Source organism: Gobius niger, assembly GCF_951799975.1.
Source record: "Gobius niger genome assembly, chromosome: 3".
NCBI lineage: Eukaryota > Metazoa > Chordata > Actinopteri > Gobiiformes > Gobiidae > Gobius > Gobius niger.
The window spans coordinates 1,436,069-1,458,638 of NC_136854.1; the positions used below are offsets into that span (position 1 = coordinate 1,436,069).

The 22,570-nt window shown below is 44.0% G+C and overlaps 1 protein-coding gene across 1 annotated transcript; it reads right to left on the minus strand.

The window, feature by feature from the left end:
- Positions 1 to 365: 365 nt before the first annotated feature.
- On the minus strand, positions 366 to 21,713 carry LOC306960403 (apoptosis-stimulating of p53 protein 2-like; the record flags this gene model as incomplete). The annotated part of the gene is made up of 8 exons (XM_079552835.1): positions 21,645 to 21,713; positions 7,209 to 7,253; positions 4,790 to 4,889; positions 3,808 to 3,903; positions 2,500 to 2,555; positions 2,296 to 2,422; positions 608 to 879; positions 366 to 545 (listed from the first exon to the last, which is right to left on the minus strand). Exons 1-8 carry the CDS (start codon positions 21,651 to 21,653, stop codon positions 366 to 368), a joined length of 885 nt encoding a protein of 294 aa, XP_079408961.1. The 5' UTR covers positions 21,654 to 21,713.
- Between the last annotated feature and the right edge of the window lie 857 nt (positions 21,714 to 22,570).

Here is a 22,570-nt window from a genome sequence, read left to right on the forward strand (position 1 = left end):
AAAAAATTTGACAAAAATTTGATAAAAAATGACAAAAATGTGACAATGATGTGATAAATGGACAAAAAATGGACCAAAAAATGACAAAAAAATGACAAAAATGTGACAAAAAAATGAAAAAAAAGACAAAAATGTGATAAAAATCTGACGAAAAAATGCCGAAAAAATGACAAAAATATGAAAAAAATGTGATAAAAATTTGACTAAAAAATGACAAAAAAATGACAAAAAAATGGACAAAAAATGACAAAAATATGACAGTAATGTGATCACAAATTGACAAAAAAGTTCCAAAAATGAGTTGAATACCCAACAAAAAAAGTATGGAAATAGAATCTGCTGACATGAGGAAAAGATCTGTCGGTTCAGGCGGCTTTAAGGAGCAAAGACTTTACCAACAGGACTTTACCTGGACTCTGGCCGGGCTTCCTGGGTCTGGGGGGAGGCCTGAGCTCGGACTCCTGTGTCTGGGCGTGAGTCTGGAGGTAGGGCCCCACAGCCGCCACGCGAGACCCGGCCGCGAGGGGAGGTCCCTGGGATGAAACCTGCAGAGAGACAGACCCGGGTCAGGACTGGACCTGGACTCACAGGGTCCTGGAGCACGGACCTGGTTCTCCTGGTGCCTCTGCAGGTGCTTCTTGTTGCGGAGCTTCAGCCGGAGCTGGTTCAGCCTCCGCTCCGTCAGCTCCGGACCCGCCCCTCGCTCCTGACTCCGGGCCCGGACCTGCAGCTCTCGCTGGAGGCGGGCCTTGAGCTGTCCGTCCGGGCGTCTGCTCCGGAGCGACTGCAGCTGATTGGTCAGTCTCTGCACCGTCGCCGCGGCAACCACCAGCTCCTCCTGCTTCATCCGGAACAGGGCGGAGATCTGCTGCACCTCGTCTGCAACGGGTTCAGATTCAGATTATCAGCCATGTGCTCTGTCGACACATACGAGGACAGAGGAGCTGAAGGCAGCGCCGTGTGAACCAGGAAGTGAACGAGAGGCTAGTGCTAGGCTAGTGCATGTCTATGGTAACTAGTAGCCTGCATTAACAGCAGTCTGACCCGAGCACAGAGCACCTGAGGCAAGTCCTATAGCACCAGACTAACCATATAAACGTCTGTGTGACTGGATAATGTTTTAAATATAACTGTTTTGTATTTAAAAGAAGTTATATCTGAGCTGCATCAGCTTCCTGGTTGTCGCTACGCAGCGGCGGAGTGATCTGCTCGGTTACCGGATCTACAGTAGTTTGTTTACCTGCGGCCGCATCACTACACGTGGAATTCACAAAGGAGCTTTTTACAAATCAGACATGGCGACGTTTGGAGGAAGAGTTTTTTAATGCAGCTACTAGTTACCATAGACATGCACTAGCCGAGCACTAGCCTAGCATCACAAAACTCTTCAAATATAAGAACTGCTTGAATTAAAAACAAAAAAACATTTAAAAACAAGAAATCAACAACACTCTGGAAAACTAGGAAATGAGGCCCTATGTCAAAAATCCTGAAATATCCCTTTAACCTCTTACCACCCGCCTAAACCAGAACAGAACCTCATTCAGTCCCTGTGTGGGTCCTTATAGACGGAGGATTACAGAGTCTCCATCAGGAAAATGACAGATTTACATTTATCTGCATTAACCCTCACCCTGCAGCTGTTCATGAGGAAACACCAGGACTGGACCCACATGTGGTCAACGTGGTGAGGTCTGAGTGGTTCTCAAACTGTGGTACCCAGCTTCTCCAGGTCGTCCTCAAAGTCATCGGATATTTTAGAGCAGTGGTTCCCAAACTGTTTGGAGCCGTGGTCCCCCCAAAGCTGTGGGTGTGGTCACTTTTTGAGAGGTTAAAACGAGGCAAGAGGTACTGACCGTGTTTAACCCCTTAACTTAACTTAAGCTTCTGGAAAGAAGCTGTGAAAATAGCAACAAAACTGAGACAAAAACAGTGATGGAAATGTGACAAAAAAGTGAAGAAAACATTGATAAAAAGTGACGATAAATGTCACAAGAAATTGACAAAATGTGGCAAAAAAATGACAAAAATGTGACAAAAATGTGACAAAAAAATGACAAAAATGTGACAAAAAATGTGACAAAAAATGACAAAAGGTTACAATAATGAGTTGAATACCCAACAAAAAAAATGATGGAAAAAAAATGTGATGACGTGAGGAAAAAGATCCTCTCGGTTCAGGCGGGAGTTAAGAGTTAAGGTGATACTGACCGTGTTTAAGGTGATACTGACCGTGTTTAAGGTGATACTGACTGTGTTTAAGGAGGTACTGACCTTGTTTAAGGTGGTACTGACCGTGTTTGCCGTTGTTGGCGCTCCTGTTGTCTCCGCCTCCTCTCATGGCTCTGATTCGTTGCAGTTTGGTTTCGTGGCGTTGGGCTTTTTCCCGGAGTCTTCGGACGGTCTCCTGCTCCGCCTCGCGCTGAAAACACAGATTCAACAGCTTCACATAAACAGCTGCAGATTTGTTTTTTAATAAAAGCAGTTAGAGAGACTCACCTGTGTGTCCTCAGCTCTGTCCACACTCGTCCCCCGTCCACACGAGGTCATGTGATCTGCAGAGACACATGGAAACGAGTGAATGTAAAATAACACTGGGATCGGCAAAAGGATAAACACTGTATTTAAAGCTGTATCCACGCTGTATCTGTCTAAATGTGGGTAAACAGACAGAGGCCGGGTCTCCGGCAGAGGCCGGGTCTCCGACAGGGGCCGGGTCTCCGACAGGGGCCGGGTCTCCGACAGGGGCCGGGTCTCCGACAGGGGCCGGGTCTCCGACAGGGGCCGGGTCTCCGACAGGGGCCGGGTCTCCGACAGAGGCCGGGTCTCCGACAGAGGCCGGGTTTGCGGCTGGCGGAGGCAAATAAAAGCTGGTCTCTAAAACAGGCCGGGGCTTTTATTAGAAACTATAGCAGTAGAAATATTCCCCATGTTAGGAATTTGTCTCATACTGGTGTAAATGAAAACTCACGTACAGGAAGTAACAAACGGAACCCCGGCCGCGGGGGACGCTGCGGGGGAGCTGATCCGAGCGTAACTTTGACACAGATTTAGACACTTTTCAAACCTCCTGTGACGATATTTGGAAACAGGGAAACAAATGTTTATGACCCTCCAGGGTTTTAATAAAGTCTCCATCGCGTCTTCAAAGCACGTCCAGCTGCTCCGTGTGCAGGTCAGTCCCACGCCTCAAAATAACTCCTCCCATCAGCGCGAGCGTCTCGTCTTCTCTCAGGTCAGTCTCATGATCGATCACAAACACAAACGCTCCGTCTAAACTCGCCTTTACACAAGATAACAACAAATAATCCGGTCTGTGGTAAAAACGAAACAGAAACCTGCAGTGACATTGATGTCAAAGCTCCGCTAACAGCAACAAAACACTTCCTGTTGTCCCGACAAAATAAAAGGCGTCAATGTTCCAGCCGCTGGGAGAGGGTTTGAAATGTTCATTAATAAATGAACCTAATATTTTAGGTGCAAATGGACACAAATCTCGTTTTTCTTCATTTTCCTGGTCGTCCGTTTTGCTCAAATAGAAATAAAGGCCTGTCTCTAATTGTGGCCTGGTTCCAATAAAGGCCTGGTCCGAGATGCCCTTGAGTAAATAAAGGCCCCGGCCTGTATTAGAGCATTTACGGTGTTTGGATTACAGCATATTTCCTGCCACACTTGGATACCAAAGAAGTCAGTATGTGTGAATGAATAAGCGTGGGAAACACCAGGGGGCGACACAGACATGCTGGAGTCACTTCCTGGATGAATCTCAGAGGAGAAAGGGTTGGTCTCCTCTGACCCGGGACTCACCGGTCTGTGAGTGTCTCAGGCTGTAACGCACGTCTCTGTGTGGACTGAAGGTCTGCAGCAGCTCCAGCATGTTCTCCTCCTCCCCCACCACTCGCTCTGGAAGAACAAGACACCATCGACACGGCTGGAGGGGGGGCTTTCAGGTCCAGGAGAGGAGGGGCAGCGAGCTTTATCTTTATCGTTTAAGCCTCCTGTTCTTTGTATTTATATTTGAACATTAGAACTCCATCACTGAGCTAATCCTCTGTCTTTATAGAAGATCTGCGGAGCTCCTCTCCCCTCCATCAAGGACATGTGCTCCCCCGTCTCACCCCTCTCCCCTCCATCAAGGACATGTGCTCCCCCACATTTTTGTTGAATTTTTGTCATATTTTTGTCACATTTAGTCATTTTTTTGTTGATTTTTTTGTCACATTTTGTTTAAATTTTGTCATTTTTTTGTTTAATTTTTGTCACATTTTTGTCATTTTTTTGTTGAATTTTTGTCACTTTTTGTTGAATTTTTGTCATTTTTTGTTGAATTTTTGTCATTTTTTGTTGAATTTTTGTCACATTTTTGTTGAATTTTTGTCACTTTTTGTTGAATTTTTGTCATTTTTTGTTGAATTTTTGTCACATTTTTATTGAATTTTTGTCATTTTTTGTTGAGTTTTTGTCATTTTTTGGTTGAATTTTTGTTGAATTTTTGTAATTTTTTTGTTGAATTTTGTCACTTTTTTGTTGAATTTTTGTCACTTTTTGGTTGAGTTTTTGTCACATTTTTGTTGAGTTTTTGTCATTTTTTGGTTGAGTTTTTGTCACCCGCAAAGGGGGCCCTACGCACCCATCACACAGTCTCCTCAAGGTCATGCCTTCAGGGAGAAGACTGCGGAATCCACGGGCCAGGTCCAGTCGACTGAAGAACAGTTATATACACCAGGCTGTCAGGAAGCGGAACTCCTGAACTAAAGTACAGACCCTAAAATACTTAATACTTCAGTACCGTGGTCGGCCCAGCTCTGCAGCAGGAGGACGCCCGTCTCCCCCGGCTCCTGACACACGTCCAGGACGTCCCTGCACGAGGTCTCCGGACTCAGAGGGACCTCGCTGAAGTCCGAGTCCGGGCTCAGGTAAACCTTCAGGAACAGCTGAGACAGAGAGAGAGGACGTAAAGACTCCGGACTCAGAGGGACCTCGCTGAAGTCTGAGTCCAGACTCAGGTAAACCTTCAGGAACAGAGACAGAGAGAGAGGACGTAAAGACTCTGGACTCAGAGGGACCTCGCTGAAGTCTGAGTCCAGGCTCAGGTAAACCTTCAGGAACAGAGACAGAGAGAGAGGACGTAAAGACTCTGGACTCAGAGGGACCTCGCTGAAGTCTGAGTCCGGGCTCAGGTAAACCTTCAGGAACAGAGACAGAGAGAGAGGACGTAAAGACTCTGGACTCAGAGGGACCTCGCTGAAGTCTGGGTCCAGACTCAGGTAAACCTTCAGGAACAGAGACAGAGAGAGAGGACGTAAAGACTCTGGACTCACAGGGACCTCGCTGAAGTCTGAGTCCGGGCTCAGGTAAACCTTCAGGAACAGAGACAGAGAGAGAGGACGTAAAGACTCTGGACTCAGAGGGACCTCGCTGAAGTCTGAGTCCAGGCTCAGGTAAACCTTCAGGAACAGCTGAGAGACAGAGAGAGAGGACGTAAAGACTCTGGACTCAGAGGGACCTCGCTGAAGTCTGAGTCCAGGCTCAGGTAAACCTTCAGGAACAGCTGAGAGACAGAGAGAGAGGACGTAAAGACTCTGGACTCAGAGGGACCTCGCTGAAGTCTGAGTCCAGGCTCAGGTAAACCTTCAGGAACAGCTGAGAGACAGAGAGAGAGGACGTAAAGACTCTGGACTCAGAGGGACCTCGCTGAAGTCTGAGTCCAGGCTCAGGTAAACCTTCAGGAACAGCTGAGAGACAGAGAGAGAGGACGTAAAGACTCTGGACTCAGAGGGACCTCGCTGAAGTCTGAGTCCAGGCTCAGGTAAACCTTCAGGAACAGAGACAGAGAGAGAGGACGTAAAGAGTCTGGACTCAGAGGGACCTCGCTGAAGTCTGAGTCCAGACTCAGGTAAACCTTCAGGAACAGAGACAGAGAGAGAGGACGTAAAGACTCTGGACTCACAGGGACCTCGCTGAAGTCTGAGTCCGGGCTCAGGTAAACCTTCAGGAACAGAGACAGAGAGAGAGGACGTAAAGACTCTGGACTCAGAGGGACCTCGCTGAAGTCTGAGTCCAGGCTCAGGTAAACCTTCAGGAACAGCTGAGAGACAGAGAGAGAGGACGTAAAGACTCTGGACTCAGAGGGACCTCGCTGAAGTCTGAGTCCAGGCTCAGGTAAACCTTCAGGAACAGCTGAGAGACAGAGAGAGAGGACGTAAAGACTCTGGACTCAGAGGGACCTCGCTGAAGTCTGAGTCCAGGCTCAGGTAAACCTTCAGGAACAGCTGAGAGACAGAGAGAGAGGACGTAAAGACTCTGGACTCAGAGGGACCTCGCTGAAGTCTGAGTCCAGGCTCAGGTAAACCTTCAGGAACAGCTGAGAGACAGAGAGAGAGAGGACGTAAAGACTCTGGACTCAGAGGGACCTCGCTGAAGTCTGAGTCCAGACTCAGGTAAACCTTCAGGAACAGAGACAGAGAGAGAGGACGTAAAGACTCTGGACTCAGAGGGACCTCGCTGAAGTCTGAGTCCAGGCTCAGGTAAACCTTCAGGAACAGAGACAGAGAGAGAGGACGTAAAGACTCTGGACTCAGAGGGACCTCGCTGAAGTCTGAGTCCGGGCTCAGGTAAACCTTCAGGAACAGAGACAGAGAGAGAGGACGTAAAGACTCTGGACTCAGAGGGACCTCGCTGAAGTCTGAGTCCAGACTCAGGTAAACCTTCAGGAACAGAGACAGAGAGAGAGGACGTAAAGACTCTGGACTCAGAGGGACCTCGCTGAAGTCTGAGTCCAGGCTCAGGTAAACCTTCAGGAACAGAGACAGAGAGAGAGGACGTAAAGACTCTGGACTCAGAGGGACCTCGCTGAAGTCTGAGTCCAGACTCAGGTAAACCTTCAGGAACAGAGACAGAGAGAGAGGACGTAAAGACTCTGGACTCAGAGGGACCTCGCTGAAGTCTGAGTCCAGGCTCAGGTAAACCTTCAGGAACAGAGACAGAGAGAGAGAGGACGTAAAGACTCTGGACTCAGAGGGACCTCACTGAAGTCTGAGTCCAGGCTCAGGTAAACCTTCAGGAACAGCTGAGAGACAGAGAGAGAGGACGTAAAGACTCTGGACTCAGAGGGACCTCGCTGAAGTCTGAGTCCGGGCTCAGGTAAACCTTCAGGAACAGCTGAGAGACAGAGAGAGAGGACGTAAAGACTCTGGACTCAGAGGGACCTCGCTGAAGTCTGAGTCCGGGCTCAGGTAAACCTTCAGGAACAGCTGAGACAGAGAGAGAGAGGACGTAAAGACTCTGGACTCAGAGGGACCTCGCTGAAGTCTGAGTCCAGGCTCAGGTAAACCTTCAGGAACAGAGACAGAGAGAGAGGACGTAAAGACTCTGGACTCAGAGGGACCTCGCTGAAGTCTGAGTCCAGGCTCAGGTAAACCTTCAGGAACAGCTGAGACAGAGAGAGAGAGAGGACGTAAAGACTCTGGACTCAGAGGGACATCGCTGAAGTCTGAGTCCAGGCTCAGGTAAACCTTCAGGAACAGAGACAGAGAGAGAGAGGACGTAAAGACTCTGGACTCAGAGGGACCTCGCTGAAGTCTGAGTCCAGGCTCAGGTAAACCTTCAGGAACAGCTGAGACAGAGAGAGAGAGGACGTAAAGACTCTGGACTCAGAGGGACCTCGCTGAAGTCTGAGTCAGGGCTCAGGTAAACCTTCAGGAACAGCTGAGAGACAGAGAGAGAGGACGTAAAGACTCTGGACTCAGAGGGACCTCGCTGAAGTCTGAGTCCAGGCTCAGGTAAACCTTTAGGAACAGAGACAGAGAGAGAGAGGACGTAAAGACTCTGGACTCAGAGGGACCTCGCTGAAGTCTGAGTCCAGGCTCAGGTAAACCTTCAGGAACAGCTGAGAGACAGAGAGAGAGGACGTAAAGACTCTGGACTCAGAGGGACCTCGCTGAAGTCCGAGTCCAGGCTCAGGTAAACCTTCAGGAACAGAGACAGAGAGAGAGGACGTAAAGACTCTGGACTCAGAGGGACCTCGCTGAAGTCTGAGTCCAGGCTCAGGTAAACCTTCAGGAACAGAGACAGAGAGAGAGGACGTAAAGACTCTGGACTCAGAGGGACCTCGCTGAAGTCTGAGTCCGGGCTCAGGTAAACCTTCAGGAACAGCTGAGAGACAGAGAGAGAGGACGTAAAGACTCTGGACTCAGAGGGACCTCGCTGAAGTCTGAGTCCAGGCTCAGGTAAACCTTCAGGAACAGCTGAGACAGAGAGAAAGAGGACGTAAAGACTCAAAATGCTGGGCTTGGTTTATGGTCAGTATCTGTGGATTTGTAACTTCAGCTCTGAACACAAACACTGATCACAGTCGGCTGTTTAAACTTGGCGCTGATTCAACATTTATTCACTCATTTATTTGTTATTTATTGTGGTTTATTTGTTGGAACTAACGTGTCAAAATAAACCGGCACATTTAAACCAGGCTCGGGTCGTTATTTAGGTTTTGTTGTGGCAAACATATGGATGCCAGTGTGATCTGCTGCACATGGCGGCGCCCGGGGGTCTGGTGGGGGTCTGGGGGGGGTTGGTGGTGGTCATGGGGTCTGATTGGCGTTGGTGTGGGTCATGGGGTCTGATGGGCGTTGGTGTGGGTCATGGGGTCTGATTGGCGTTGGTGTGGGTCATGGGGTCTGATGGGCGTTGGTGTGGGTTTGGTGGGGGTCTGTTAGGGTCTGGTGGCGTCAGGATTACGGGGTCTGGACTCAGGAGCGGGGTCTTAATCCGGTCCGGTCTGCGTCCTGCCCGGATTACGGCTCGGTCTGTCGCGCCCAATTAACCAATAACGAGCGAGGGGGGAGGGGCTCGGCGTCATGTGACCGGATTATCCACAGACACTGAGCTCCATACGTTTAATCCGGACATTATACTGCGGCGCATTACTCCAATTTACCCCGACTTCCAGGATTCAGATCAGGAGCCGGTAAACAACTACGGCACAGAGACCCAAAAAAATAAAAATTAAAAATGGAGGAAAAAATAATAAAAACTTGTATAGTGTTTTTTCTGCCCTTTTGTCTTTAACCTCTTAACTCCCACCTGAACATGTTTTCTCCAAATTCTCCACATCTGAAAGCTTCTACAAAACAGCAATAAAAAATGAGAAGAAAATGAGGATGTAAACACAACAAAAAGACGCTTAAAAGTGACAAAAAAAGTGACAAAAATGATAAAGACTCAACAAAAAAGTGACAAAAATCCAACACAAAAAAAGACAAAAATCCAGCAAAAAAAAGAGACAAAAATCCAACAAAAAAAAGACAAAAATCCAGCAAAAAAAAGAGACAAAAATCCAACAAAAAAAAGACAAAAATCCAGCAAAAATGTGACAAAAATTCAGCAAAAATGTGACAAAAATCCAGCAAAAAAGTGACAAAAATCCAACAAAAAAGTGACATAAATCCACCAAAAAAAAAGACACAAATCCAGCAAAAAAGTGACAAAAATCCAACAAAAAAGTGACATAAATCCACCAAAAAAAAAGACAAAAATCCAACTAAAAAAAGACACAAATCCAGCAAAAAGTAACAAAAATCCAGCAAAAAAAAGACAAAAATCCAGCAGAAAAGTGACAAAAATCTAGCAAAAAAAGACAAAAATCCAGCAGAAGTGACAAAAATCCAGCAAAAAAGTGACAAAAGAGCAGCAAAAAAAGTACTTAAGTGACAAAGCACAATAAGTGACAAAAACACATAAGGGAAATCAAAAGTGACGACAAAGGCAAAGAGGAGAAAATGGCAGGAGGTCAGAGGTTAAAGGAAGTTTTTGGTCGTTTTGCCTCAAACAAATGATACAAAAGTGATGAAACAGAAGGAAAAGGAATGAATGAACATTATTTATCGATTCACTAATAATTCAGTGTTGGTGTCGAATAAACCCAGCCCTACAAGAGGCGCCACAGGAAACAAGGACGGGACAAACCAGGAGGTATTCAGGCAATATAGGCCAGTGTGACGCCTCATTTGAAAGCTAAGAACGACTCATGTAAGATTCCTCCTCGCATTGTCATCACTTTGTGCAGCGTCTCCGCACAGGGTGAAAGATGACGAGTGATAAATAAACAGTTCTCAGGAGACGCGTTACTACAAGATCAGGCCCGTCTGGGAAATATGCAAATTCACAATAACCAGTTCATCTCCATCGTTAGGAAATGTGGAGGGAAATGACGGAGGAGATGTGGAGACACGTGTGGGGGAGTGACTACATACATGTATCATACTCATGTAGAGTAACTGTATCCTGGTAAAGCTACTCTTTATTTAGATACAGTTACTTTACAAATATCAAGTATCAGACGTCACATTTTAGCTCCATGTTCACATTATTGGAGGAGCTGCAGCTGCGAAAAAAGACTGAGGAGCCGCTGAAGCAGGGGGGGTTATGGAGGGGCCGATTTTAACCCCTTAACTCCCACCTGAGCCGAGAGCATTTACTCCAGATTGGCTTTACCCCAATCCAAAAGCTTCTGGAAAAAAGGTGAGAAAGTAGCAACGAAAATGTGACAAAAATGACACAAATTTGAGAAAAATATGACAAAAAATGACAAAAAAATGACAAAAATTTGACAAAAACAATGACGAAAAAATGACAAAAAATGACAAAAAAAATGACAAAAATTTGATAAAAAACTGACGAAAAAATGTGACAAAAAAGTCACAAGAAATTGAGGAAAAAAACACAAAAATGTGACAAAAATTTGATAAAAAATGGACGAAAAAAAGACAAAAATATGACAAAAAATGACCAAAAAAATGACGAAAAAGTTACAAAAATGAGTTGAATACCCAACAAAAAAATGATGGAAAAACATCTGATGACGTGAGGAAAAAGATGCTCTTGGTGGAACTGGAGCATTTTCTCCAGTTCAGCTTTACCCAAATCCTGCAGGCCAGTGTAACGCCTCATTTGAAAGCTAAGATCTACAAAACTCATCTAAATGGATCTTTTTCGTCACCTCATCAGATTTTTAATTTTTTTGTCAATTCTTTATCACATTTTTGTACATTTTTCGTCATTTTTTGTCACACTTTTGAAAAATGTGAAAATGTGCTCGGTTCAGGCGGGAGTTAAGGGGTTAATAAATACAAGTATCTCCCCACACTGGTCATATGTTTAGATGTTTGCAGGTTTCACAAACAAAAGCTCGTTTAACCCCTTAACTCCCGCCTGAACCGAGCACATTTTCTCCAGTTTGGCTTTACCCCAATCCAAAAGCTTCTGGAAAAAAGCTGTGAAAATAGCAACAAAACTGAGACGAAAACAATGATGGAAATGTGACAAAAATGTCACAAGAAATTGACAAAAATTTGAGGAAAAAATGACAAAAATGTGACCAAAAAATGACCAAAAATTTGACAAAACATTACAAAAAAATGACCAAAAATGTGATAAAAAGTTGACAAAAAAATGACCAAAATATAGCAAATAAAAGTCAAAAATTTGATTTAAAAAAATTATGAAAAAATGAAAAAAATGTGACAAAAAATTACAAAAATGTGATAAATATTTGACAATTTTCTTTTTTTTTTTAAATGACAAAAAATGTGACAAAAATGTGATAAAAAAAAGTTACATAAACTAGTTGAATACCCAACAAAAAAATGATTGAAAAACAATCTGATGACTTGAGGAAAAAGATCCTCTCGGTTCAGGCGGGAGTTTAGAGGTTAAACACTGTGTAACCAAGGACAAATTGTACTTTTATTTTTGTAAGTGAAGTTCACCAAATCCTTCATTTTACTTGTTGTTTAACAAGTATTTCATGTTTAGAGGCAAGTTCTAGTCATATTTCATTTGTTATTACCATGTCAGAAGTGTTGCTCATTTATGCCTGTACTGTCACTTTAAGAGAAAACCCGCACAACGTGCTTTCTGAGCTACGCAGCAGCGCCTCCCTCAGTCTGCGCTATGCTTTCTGAGAGGTGGGTATTGATTTGTGCTCGTGAAATTTAACAATATGTATTCGATAATTGGACACTCTAAAGTAGCATAATTGAAAGTTAAAATATATGAATGTACATTTTAAAGAGTTAACATGTAGGAAGTAAGCCCATGTATAAATCGTTTTTGTCTTTTTAGCAAGCTAATGTAAATTGTGAGACTTAGCTAAAAGCACCATCTATGTGTTCACTTGCTAACAGGGGACTGGTGAGCTGTGTGCATGGGAGAGACTACTGTACATTTCATGTACATTTTATTTTATTCTGTACAGGTATGTGCAACACTTCATCATTCATGGTTAAGATATTATAAATTACACTGGGCATTTTGAAAATGCAATTCATGTTTTTCATTTACACGTTAAAAATGTATTTTAATTTCATTCTTTAAAAAATGTCTAAAAAGTATGTGCACAATATTAGCTCCACTGAGTCTGCGCTATGCTTTCTGAGAGGGGACTGGTGAGCTGTGTGCATGGGAGAGACTACTGTACATTTCATGTACATTTTATTTTATTCTGTACAGAAGCCAGTAAAAGTGCTCCCGGTGATCGACTCGTCTCCTGGTCCTTCCTTCTCCGCGCAGTACTCCAATCGAACACAACGCAGAGACCACAAAGGGTTAACGGATGTGCCTCAAGTCCATAAGACTATGTTGAACTGATCCACACCCGTTACAATGGTGCCGTGACCTTTCAAGGACTGATTCAAGGTTCGACGTCAGCTCGGACGCCGTGGGAAGCTGCTTTCATTTTTGTTTTGGTATTATTGAGGTATTCCTTAAGTGGACAGTGCCTGGTATTTTCCTTTACATGGACTGAGTTTTGGTAGCACTCATTGATTTTATTTGGCATACTTTCTGCGATACTGTGTTTTGTTTTACGAATGTGCACAAGTTTGAGACATGGCAGAAGGTAGAACTTACACCGTTGAGCGTGAAGATGGTGGTGCGGACAGTGTCCCTTTTGATTTCCAGTTTGGTGTGGGTAGGGGGTTTCGTGTTCAGACCCCAGATGCCAGAGCGCCGGGAAATAGTGATGCTGTGTTTGCTAGTCCTCAACTTTGCTCTACACGTGTTAACCATGAACAGCCTGGTCGTGTTGAACAGAGCCCTGATTTAAGTTTGCTAATAGCGCAGTTGGCCGATAAGATAGGTGAATCTATCACTGCCAAGCTGCAGTCTGACAAGAGCACTAGGGCTATGATCAGTGACACTACCTCTACTCTTCAGACTCCGGACTTGACTCAGCCTAGCATCAGTTATATTATGCGTTCTGATGTTAAGGAACCGCCCATCTTTAGAGGCGATAACTCTGACAAGTTCTCTGTCCATGAATGGGAGAACCTTATGACACTGTACTTGAAAAAGCGTGCTGTTCCCTTACAAGAACAATCGCAGGAGATATTAGCGAAGCTCATGGGCAAAGCAGGTGACGTACTCAGGATTAAGTTGCGTAATGACAGATCTATTGACCATGCCGCTAATCCACAAGTGATTTTTGACATACTGAAACAACATTTTAGTGACATGACCTACTCGAGCATGCCCCTCGCTGACTTTTACAACACGCTGCCAAAGCCAAGTGAAGATGCTATGGAGTATTGGATAAGACTCAATAAGACTGTGGATGTGGCAAATGAATGCTTGAGGAGGCAGGGTCGCAAAATTGATGATCCGGCTCATGAAGTCAGTATGATGTTTGTCAAACACTGCCCTGATCAATCTCTTTCTCATGTTTTCAAGTTCAAATCAGCGGACAAATGGACTGCCAGTGAGATTCAGGAGAGGCTGGATGAGAACCTTCAGGAAAAGAAATCTCGTGCTGCCTCTGCAAGACCGCAAAAAAACACCTCTTCTGTCTACAAAGCCCAGTCCCAGTGTGTGCCTAAAGTTGAGAGTGCTCTCGATGCTGGTGAGATTCAGCCTCAAATGCAGTCGTCCCCCTCTGCAGCACCTTCTCCTGGATCTGGTGTTGATGCAGACTGCATGAGGAGCCTGGTCAGTGTGTTAGACCGTTTGATTACACAACACACTCAGGTCCCGACCAAAGTGAACACTCACTCTACTGCAAACCAACCCACTCAGAGAGCATGTAGAGTTTGTGACAGCACTGATCATTCCACACTGTCCCATTGTAAAAGAGAGAACAGGTGCCTCAAATGTCTGTCTCCTGGTCATTGGAAAAAAGACTGTACAGTCCGTGGTAATCAGCATCGCAATAAGCCCTCCGCCTCCTCTAGTCAGCAAAATGGGCCGTTAAACTAGAGAACCTGCATCTGGCGAGGGGCGGTGTGGGTAATATGGACAATACCCTCTCTCAAAATGACCTGGCTGAAATTTACAGTAATGCTTGTGCTACAGCACCACATGGGACTCGGATAGTTGTTCAGTGTACTCAGAAAGTCCAGCCTTTTGGTGAGCTGTTTTACACTCCTGTCAAGATAAATAAGAGTGTTACTCTCAGTGGCATGATGGACTCTGGCTCGATGGCGTGTAGCATAAGTGAAGGTGCTGTTGAGAAGTTGCGCACTGCCGGTGTTCTGCCTGAGAAGCAACAGCCTGCTGAAAAAGTAGTGTTAATTGGCTGTGGTGGTCTTCAAACAAAACCTGAGGGCTTTTATGATTTGGAAATGGATCTGTATGGCATACAAGTTATTGTGTCCACGTTGCTTGTGCCTGGCCAGCACGATGATCTCATTTTGGGCTCAAATGTCATTAAGCACATCATCCACGCCATGAAAGGGGTTGAAGATTACTGGAATATTGCATCTAAACAAACTCCCCAGTTAGACCCTGAGATTGATCGTTTTCTGTCAATGTTCACCAATGTTGAGCTCTGGAAGGGTAGTGCTGTTCCTGACAAGATAGGCACGGTTAAACTTACCCAAGCAGTCACTTTGCTCCCAAAACACGAACACTTAGTCTGGGGTAGAATGCCGGCAAACGTACCTATGTCGCCTGGCAGTACTGTTATTGTAGAGCCAACCTCCTCAAAGGCCATGCCACGTAGTGTTTTACTGGGTCGCCTAGTTACACCATTATGGGGTGATAGGTGGGTGCCAATGACAGTCGTTAATCCAACCGACAAGCCTATCACACTAAAGAGAAACTGCAAATTGGCCGATGTTTCACCTTGTTTGGCAATTGAGGATTTAGATCTTTTCCAGGGCCTTCATGTAGCCGCAAGTGACCAGAAAAGTGACTCTGAGCAGAACAGTAGAACATCTCACATGCCTTGTGACCTGAACAGCATAGTCAAAGCCATGTCCGATTTAGGCCTTGGGGATGTTGATATTGACTCGTGCCATGTTACAGACGAATGTAAGCTAAAGCTCGCTCAGATGTTGATTGAGTATCAGGACATTTTCTCTAAACATTCGCTGGACTGTGGAGAGGTCAGAGGCTACACACACCACGTCCGTCTCACTGATGATCGTCCTTTTCGCCTACCATACAGGAGAGTCCCACCGGCACACTATCAAAAGTTGCGGCAAGTGCTCAGTGATATGGAGGAAAGAGGGATAATCAGGAAGTCCACAAGTGAGTACGCTTCACCATTAGTCATGGTGTGGAAAAAGGATGGTGGACTGAGGATTTGCACTGATTTTAGGTGGTTAAATGCCCGCACCTTAAAAGACGCCCACCCTCTCCCTCATCAGGCCGACTGTTTGGCTGCTCTCGGTGGCAACTGCTTGTTCAGCACAATGGACTTGACCTCAGGCTTCTTCAATGTCCCATTGCAGGAAGAGGACAAGAAATACACCGCCTTCACAACTCCCCTGGGGCTGCACGAATACAACCGCATGCCTCAGGGACTATGTAACAGTCCCGCGTCATTTATGAGGATGATGATTGGAATATTTGGGGATATGAACTTTTCAAAACTTCTATGTTACCTCGACGATCTCCTCGTTTTTGCACCTTCAGAGGAGGAGGCGCTATCAAGACTCCAAACTGTGTTCCAGAGACTCAGGGAATACAATCTGAAACTGGCTCCCAAGAAGTGCCACTTCTTGAGAGAGAGAGTGGGGTTCCTTGGCCACGTCATTGATGGTTCAGGTGTGGCTGTGGACCCTTCAAAAGTCGAGGTTATTACTAAAATGACAGCCACTGATCTCATGGAGAACGATAACAGCACGCCCTCAGTCCGACGCATCAAATCATTCCTTGGCATGGTGTTCTATTACCAACATTTTATTCCCAACTGCTCTTCTGTCGCAAAGCCCCTGTTTGCACTAACAGCTGGTCAAAAGAGAAAGGGCAAGTCAGCAAAGACCAAGAAATCACAGGGCGCCTTTCGTAAACTCGTCCCTGCAGATTGGACTGATCAGTGCAGTAAGGCCTTTGAGCAGTTGAAATCTATGCTTTTGGAATGTGTAGTTCTTGCCCATCCAAACTTTGATGAGCCGTTCGTCTTGTCAACTGATGCGTCACTAGACGGCCTTGGTGCTGTGCTTTCTCAAGTGCCCAAAGGTGAGACTAAAGCCAGACCTGTTGCTTTCGCGAGCAAAACTCTAAGTGCAGCACAGCGGCGGTACCCTGCCCACAGACTGGAACTGTTGGCTCTAAAGTGGAGTATCTGTGATAAATTTAGCCACTGGCTGAAGGGGCGGTGTTTCACTGTATGGACGGATAACAATCCCCTGACGTATCTCCTAACAAAACCAAAACTCGATGCTTGTGAGGTGCGTTGGGTGGCGAAGCTCTCATCATACTCCTTTAGTCTGAAACATTTGCCAGGGAAGAGTAATGTGGTAGCAGATGCACTTAGCCGTGTCCCCTTTGCAAGACTTCTATCAGAACCCTACTCCGCGCTAGTCCAAGAAGCAGATGAGATAGGTGAGCAGTCTGTGCAGGATGTTTTCAGAGTCAGCAGTCAGGTCCAAGCCCTTAACTCATCAGCCCTAGACTGTAACAAACTTATGTGCAGTTCAGTTGAGGTTAAAGCGCTTTGTCAATCACATTGTGAGTGGGATTGTGCATCTGAGAATAGGGCAGTCAGTTTGGTCCAACATGTCCAACAGTTATCTATTGCTCAGGACTCTCCCCCAGTTTTAGCCGCCTCAGTCCTTCAGTCAGGCCAGCAACAGGACGATGTAATTTCCAAAGTCTTGCCGTTCGTGGCAGCTAAAAAACGTCCGTCTAGACGAGAAAGGTTTGGTGCCAGTCCTCAGGTGCTTAGATTGTTAAAGCAATGGGACAGGTTAGTCGTCCACGATGACGTACTGTACAGGGTGGCGCGTGATCCGATGTCCAAACAGAAACGTTTGCAGTATGTTTTGCCATGCAATCTGAAAGACAAAGCACTGTCTGGCCTCCATGACATGGCTGGTCACCAGGGCCAGGACCGCACCCTTTCCCTAGCAAGGCAACGTTTTTACTGGCCCGACATGGAGAAAGATGTGCGGGAGTATGTCAGATGTTGCCCAAGGTGTGTGTTGGGAAAATCCCCAGAACCGTCAGCTCGAGCCCCACTTGAGAGTATCAAAAGCTCTGCCCCAATGCAGCTAGTTTGTATAGATTTTTGGTCAGCAGAAGACAGCAAGCAGAGATCAGTCGATGTTCTAGTGGTTACTGACCATTTCACCAAGCTAGCCCATGCTTTCCCATGTGCCAACCAAACAGCTAAACAGGTCGCTAAAAAACTTTGGGATAATGTTTTTTGCGTCTATGGCTTTCCCTTGAGGATTCATTCAGACCAGGGCACCAATTTTGAAAGCAATTTGATAGCAGAGCTTCTCAGACTGGCAGGTGTCGCTAAGTCCCACACTACTGCGTACCATCCTATGGGGAATGGGGGCACAGAGCGCTTCAATCGCACCTTAGGTAACATGCTGCGAACACTTCCCCTGAAGGACAAGCAACAGTGGCCACAACAGATTCAATCCCTTACGTTCGCTTATAACGCTACTGTCCATGAAACAACTGGCTACGCACCATTTTTCCTGATGTTCGGACGTGTCCCGAGATTGCCAGTCGACATAATGTTCAGACAGGTTTTGAGCGACCCCACTGTTGCGGACTATGACTCGTATGCTACTGCCTTGCTTTCCTCTCTCAAATGTGCCATGGAAATTGCCCAAAAACATGCCTCCTCTGAACAGCATCACCAAACCAAACAGTACAACAAACGTGCTAAAGGAAACTCTTTGTCAGTGGGAGACCGTGTTTTGGTAGCGAACAAAGGAGAACGAGGAAAGAGGAAACTTGCAGATAAGTGGGAGGACAAAGTGTACACTGTTGTTAATGCGAACCCCAACATTCATGTTTACAAAATCAGTGATGTGGATGGACGCACGAAAGTTGTACACCGGAATCTCTTACTCGACGTCAACTTCCTGCCTCTCCCCGACGTTCACGCCGAGGCAGATATGGACTATTCCCTGCTCAGTGATGATATGGACAGTACGACCGATGCCTCTGCCATATTCATGCCCAATGAGACTGAGAATGTGCAAATCTCACCTGACGTGAGTGTTGACCAAGTTACCCCAAGCCCCCTGACTGTTACTGATTGTCAAGTTCGACCTGACACAGTTTTACCTGACCATGACTCTGTGACAGATCCACGTTCACTTACTCCAGTTACCAATGACTCTGACTCAGGCATAGGGGTTGACAACCAAATGAGAACCCGCGCTGGGAGATTGGTGAAATCAGTGAACAGATTGATTGAGTCTATGGTGCAAGTACCTTTGTTCAGAGGTCCTAAGTCTTCTTAGGTGATTTTGTTTTTTTCTCACATTGTCCTTTGGCTATATATTTTTTTAATGTCTGTGGAATGTGACTATGGGTCCAAGCGCTGTGTGGCGTACAAGGCGTCGCATTTACCTATGAGAATATTGAGACTTGATCACCCTCTTTATTTTCTGAGCCTTGAGCAGAGGTAACTTCTAAGTTGGTCTATGGGCTAGGTCCATTAGGTTGCTTGTGACAGACTGTTTCAAGATGGACATATCCTCCTTTCCATCCTGTAAGGCCTGCGTTCAGGATGTTGGTGAAGTTCAGGAGGGGTGAATGTAACCAAGGACAAATTGTACTTTTATTTTTGTAAGTGAAGTTCACCAAATCCTTCATTTTACTTGTTGTTTAACAAGTATTTCATGTTTAGAGGCAAGTTCTAGTCATATTTCATTTGTTATTACCATGTCAGAAGTGTTGCTCATTTATGCCTGTACTGTCACTTTAAGAGAAAACCCGCACAACGTGCTTTCTGAGCTACGCAGCAGCGCCTCCCTCAGTCTGCGCTATGCTTTCTGAGAGGTGGGTATTGATTTGTGCTCGTGAAATTTAACAATATGTATTCGATAATTGGACACTCTAAAGTAGCATAATTGAAAGTTAAAATATATGAATGTACATTTTAAAGAGTTAACATGTAGGAAGTAAGCCCATGTATAAATCGTTTTTGTCTTTTTAGCAAGCTAATGTAAATTGTGAGACTTAGCTAAAAGCACCATCTATGTGTTCACTTGCTAACAGGGGACTGGTGAGCTGTGTGCATGGGAGAGACTACTGTACATTTCATGTACATTTTATTTTATTCTGTACAGGTATGTGCAACACTTCATCATTCATGGTTAAGATATTATAAATTACACTGGGCATTTTGAAAATGCAATTCATGTTTTTCATTTACACGTTAAAAATGTATTTTAATTTCATTCTTTAAAAAATGTCTAAAAAGTATGTGCACAATATTAGCTCCACTGAGTCTGCGCTATGCTTTCTGAGAGGGGACTGGTGAGCTGTGTGCATGGGAGAGACTACTGTACATTTCATGTACATTTTATTTTATTCTGTACAGAAGCCAGTAAAAGTGCTCCCGGTGATCGACTCGTCTCCTGGTCCTTCCTTCTCCGCGCAGTACTCCAATCGAACACAACGCAGAGACCACAAAGGGTTAACGGATGTGCCTCAAGTCCATAAGACTATGTTGAACTGATCCACACCCGTTACAACTGCCAAAACACAAGGGCCAAACCTCACCACTGTATCCTCAAGTTAAAAAAACTTTTTTCTCTGCAAATGCTTTTACATCAGTGGTTCTCAATCTCAAGTGGTCACGGCTTCAGGATCCACCATTACCCTAAGGTAGAGGCTGATTTTCTTTCTTGTAAACAGACCGAGAGCCGAAGCCGCTGATGATTCGCCCAAAGTAAAGCACAACACTGGAAACATCTTAAAGGAGATAAATGGCTTAAAATTGCTTGAATTAAAGTTCTTCTGTGTTGAATTTGAGTCGGTTTGAACTGATCCAAGATACAAATGCTATGACACAAAATGATCTGAATCAAGAGAATAACGACTACTAAGACCAGATATACTCAAACCTTTCAAGTAGATTTATGTCATTTCTTCCTTAACCTCTTAACTCCCGCCTGATCCGACAGCATTTTCTCCAGTTCAGCTTTACCCAAATCCTGTAGGCCAGTGTAAAGCCTCATTTGAAAGCTAAGATCTACAAAACTCATCTGAATGGATCTTTTTCCTCACGTCGTCAGATTTTTTTCCCATCTTTTTTGGGTTTTTTTCAACTCATTGTATTTCTCAGATTTTTTTGCCACTTTTTTGTCTAAGTTTTCTCACTTTTTTGTCACATTTCCATCCTTGTTTTTGTCTCAGTTTTGTTGCTATTTTCACACCCTTTTTTCCAGAAGCTTTTGGGGTAAAGCCAAACTGGAGAAAATGTGCTCGGTTCAGGTGGGAGTTTAGGGGTTAATAAATACAAGTATCTCCCCACACTGGTCATATGTTTAGATGTTTGCAGGTTTCACAAACAAAAGCTCAGTACAGTAACCCCTTAAAAATGTCACAAGAAATTGACAAAAAATGGACGAAAAAATGACAAAAATGTGACAAAAAATTGACAAAAAATTGACAAAAAATGACAAAAAATATGATTAAAAAATGACAAAAAAAATGACAAAAAATAACAAAAATGTGACAAAAAAATTGACAAAAAAATGGACAAAAAAAGTGATAAAAAAATTACAAAAAATTACAAAAAATTGATTAAAAAATGACAAAAAAATGATTAAACTTTGATTATAATATGATTAAAAATGTGATAAAAAAATGACAAAAAATGACAAAAAAATAACCAACAAATTACAAAAAATTACAAAAAAATGACCAAAAAATGACCAAAAAATTACAAAAAATGACAAAAAAAATGACTAAAAAGTTACAAATACCCAACAAAAAGATGATGGAAAAAAATGTGATGTCGTGAGGAAAAAGATTCTCTCGGTTCAGGCGGGAGTTAAGAGGTTAAGAGACATTCATTGTTGTCACTATTACACAGACCTCATTATGACCTCATTATTAATGTTTGCAGCTCAGCTTTAGTTTTAGACACAAACATGATGGAACCACTGTGTGATACCAGAGTTTATTCCTGGACTGTAAGTGGGGCATCTCTGAAGTGAGAGGTTTGAGTGTCACCTTCAGAGGGACCGGATTCTGGGACAGAGATGTTCAACTAAACCAGGGCTAAACCAGGACTAAAACAGGACTAAACCAGGACTAAACCAGGACTAAACCAGGACTAAACCAGGACTAAACCAGGACTAATCCAGGGAAGCCAAACTTCAGCTCTATCCAAACACAGGTCCCCCTCCTCTGTGCCTAAAGTGTGAGTAAAGTGTTTGTTTCCTGACCGGGATCATGCTGAGGCCGTGGCCGCTCCTCCTCGCTCTGTCTCCGGGTGGAGCTGCTTCTCTGTGGCCGCTGAGAGACACTGACGCGCGGGGAGAGGAGGCTCCTGGTCCCGCTGCAGCGCCCGGACTGAGCGGCGCGCGGAGAGGGAGAGAGAGAAACACAGGGGAGAGCCGGGCCCTTCACAATAAAACACACGCATTCACCTTCACAATAAAAGACCGTTTCCTGTGGATGTGGAATGGATTAACTCTCACCTGAACCGAGCACATTTTCTCCAGTTTGGCTTTACCCCAATCCAAAAGCTTCTGGGGAAAAGGTGAGAAAATAGAGACAAAACTGAGATGAAAACAATGATGGAAATGTGACAAAAAAGGGAGAAAAATGTGATAAAAAGTTGACAAAAAATTAAAAAAAATTAATTTTAAAATGACAAAAAATTAATTATAAAATGACAAAAAATTAATTATAAAATGACAAAAAATTAAAAAAAATGGATAAAAAAAATTACAAAAATGTGAAACAAATGTGACAAAAATGTGATGAAAATTTGACAGAAAAATGACAAAAAATGACAAAAATATGACAAAAATTTGATTAAAAAATGACAAAAATTTAATTAAAAAATGACAAAAAATTGGTTAAAAAATGACAAAAAAATGACAAAAATGTAAATAAAAAATGACAAAAAAATGACAAAAATATGATTAAAAAATGACAAAAAATGTATTAAAAATGACAAAAAATGACAAAAATATGATTAAAAAATGACAAAAAATGTATTAAAAATGACAAAAAATGACAAAAATGTGACCAAAAAATGACAAAAATATGATTAAAAAATTACAAAAATATGAAACAAATGTGACAAAAATGTGATGAAAATTTGACAGAAAAATGACAAAAATATGACAAAAAAATGACAAAA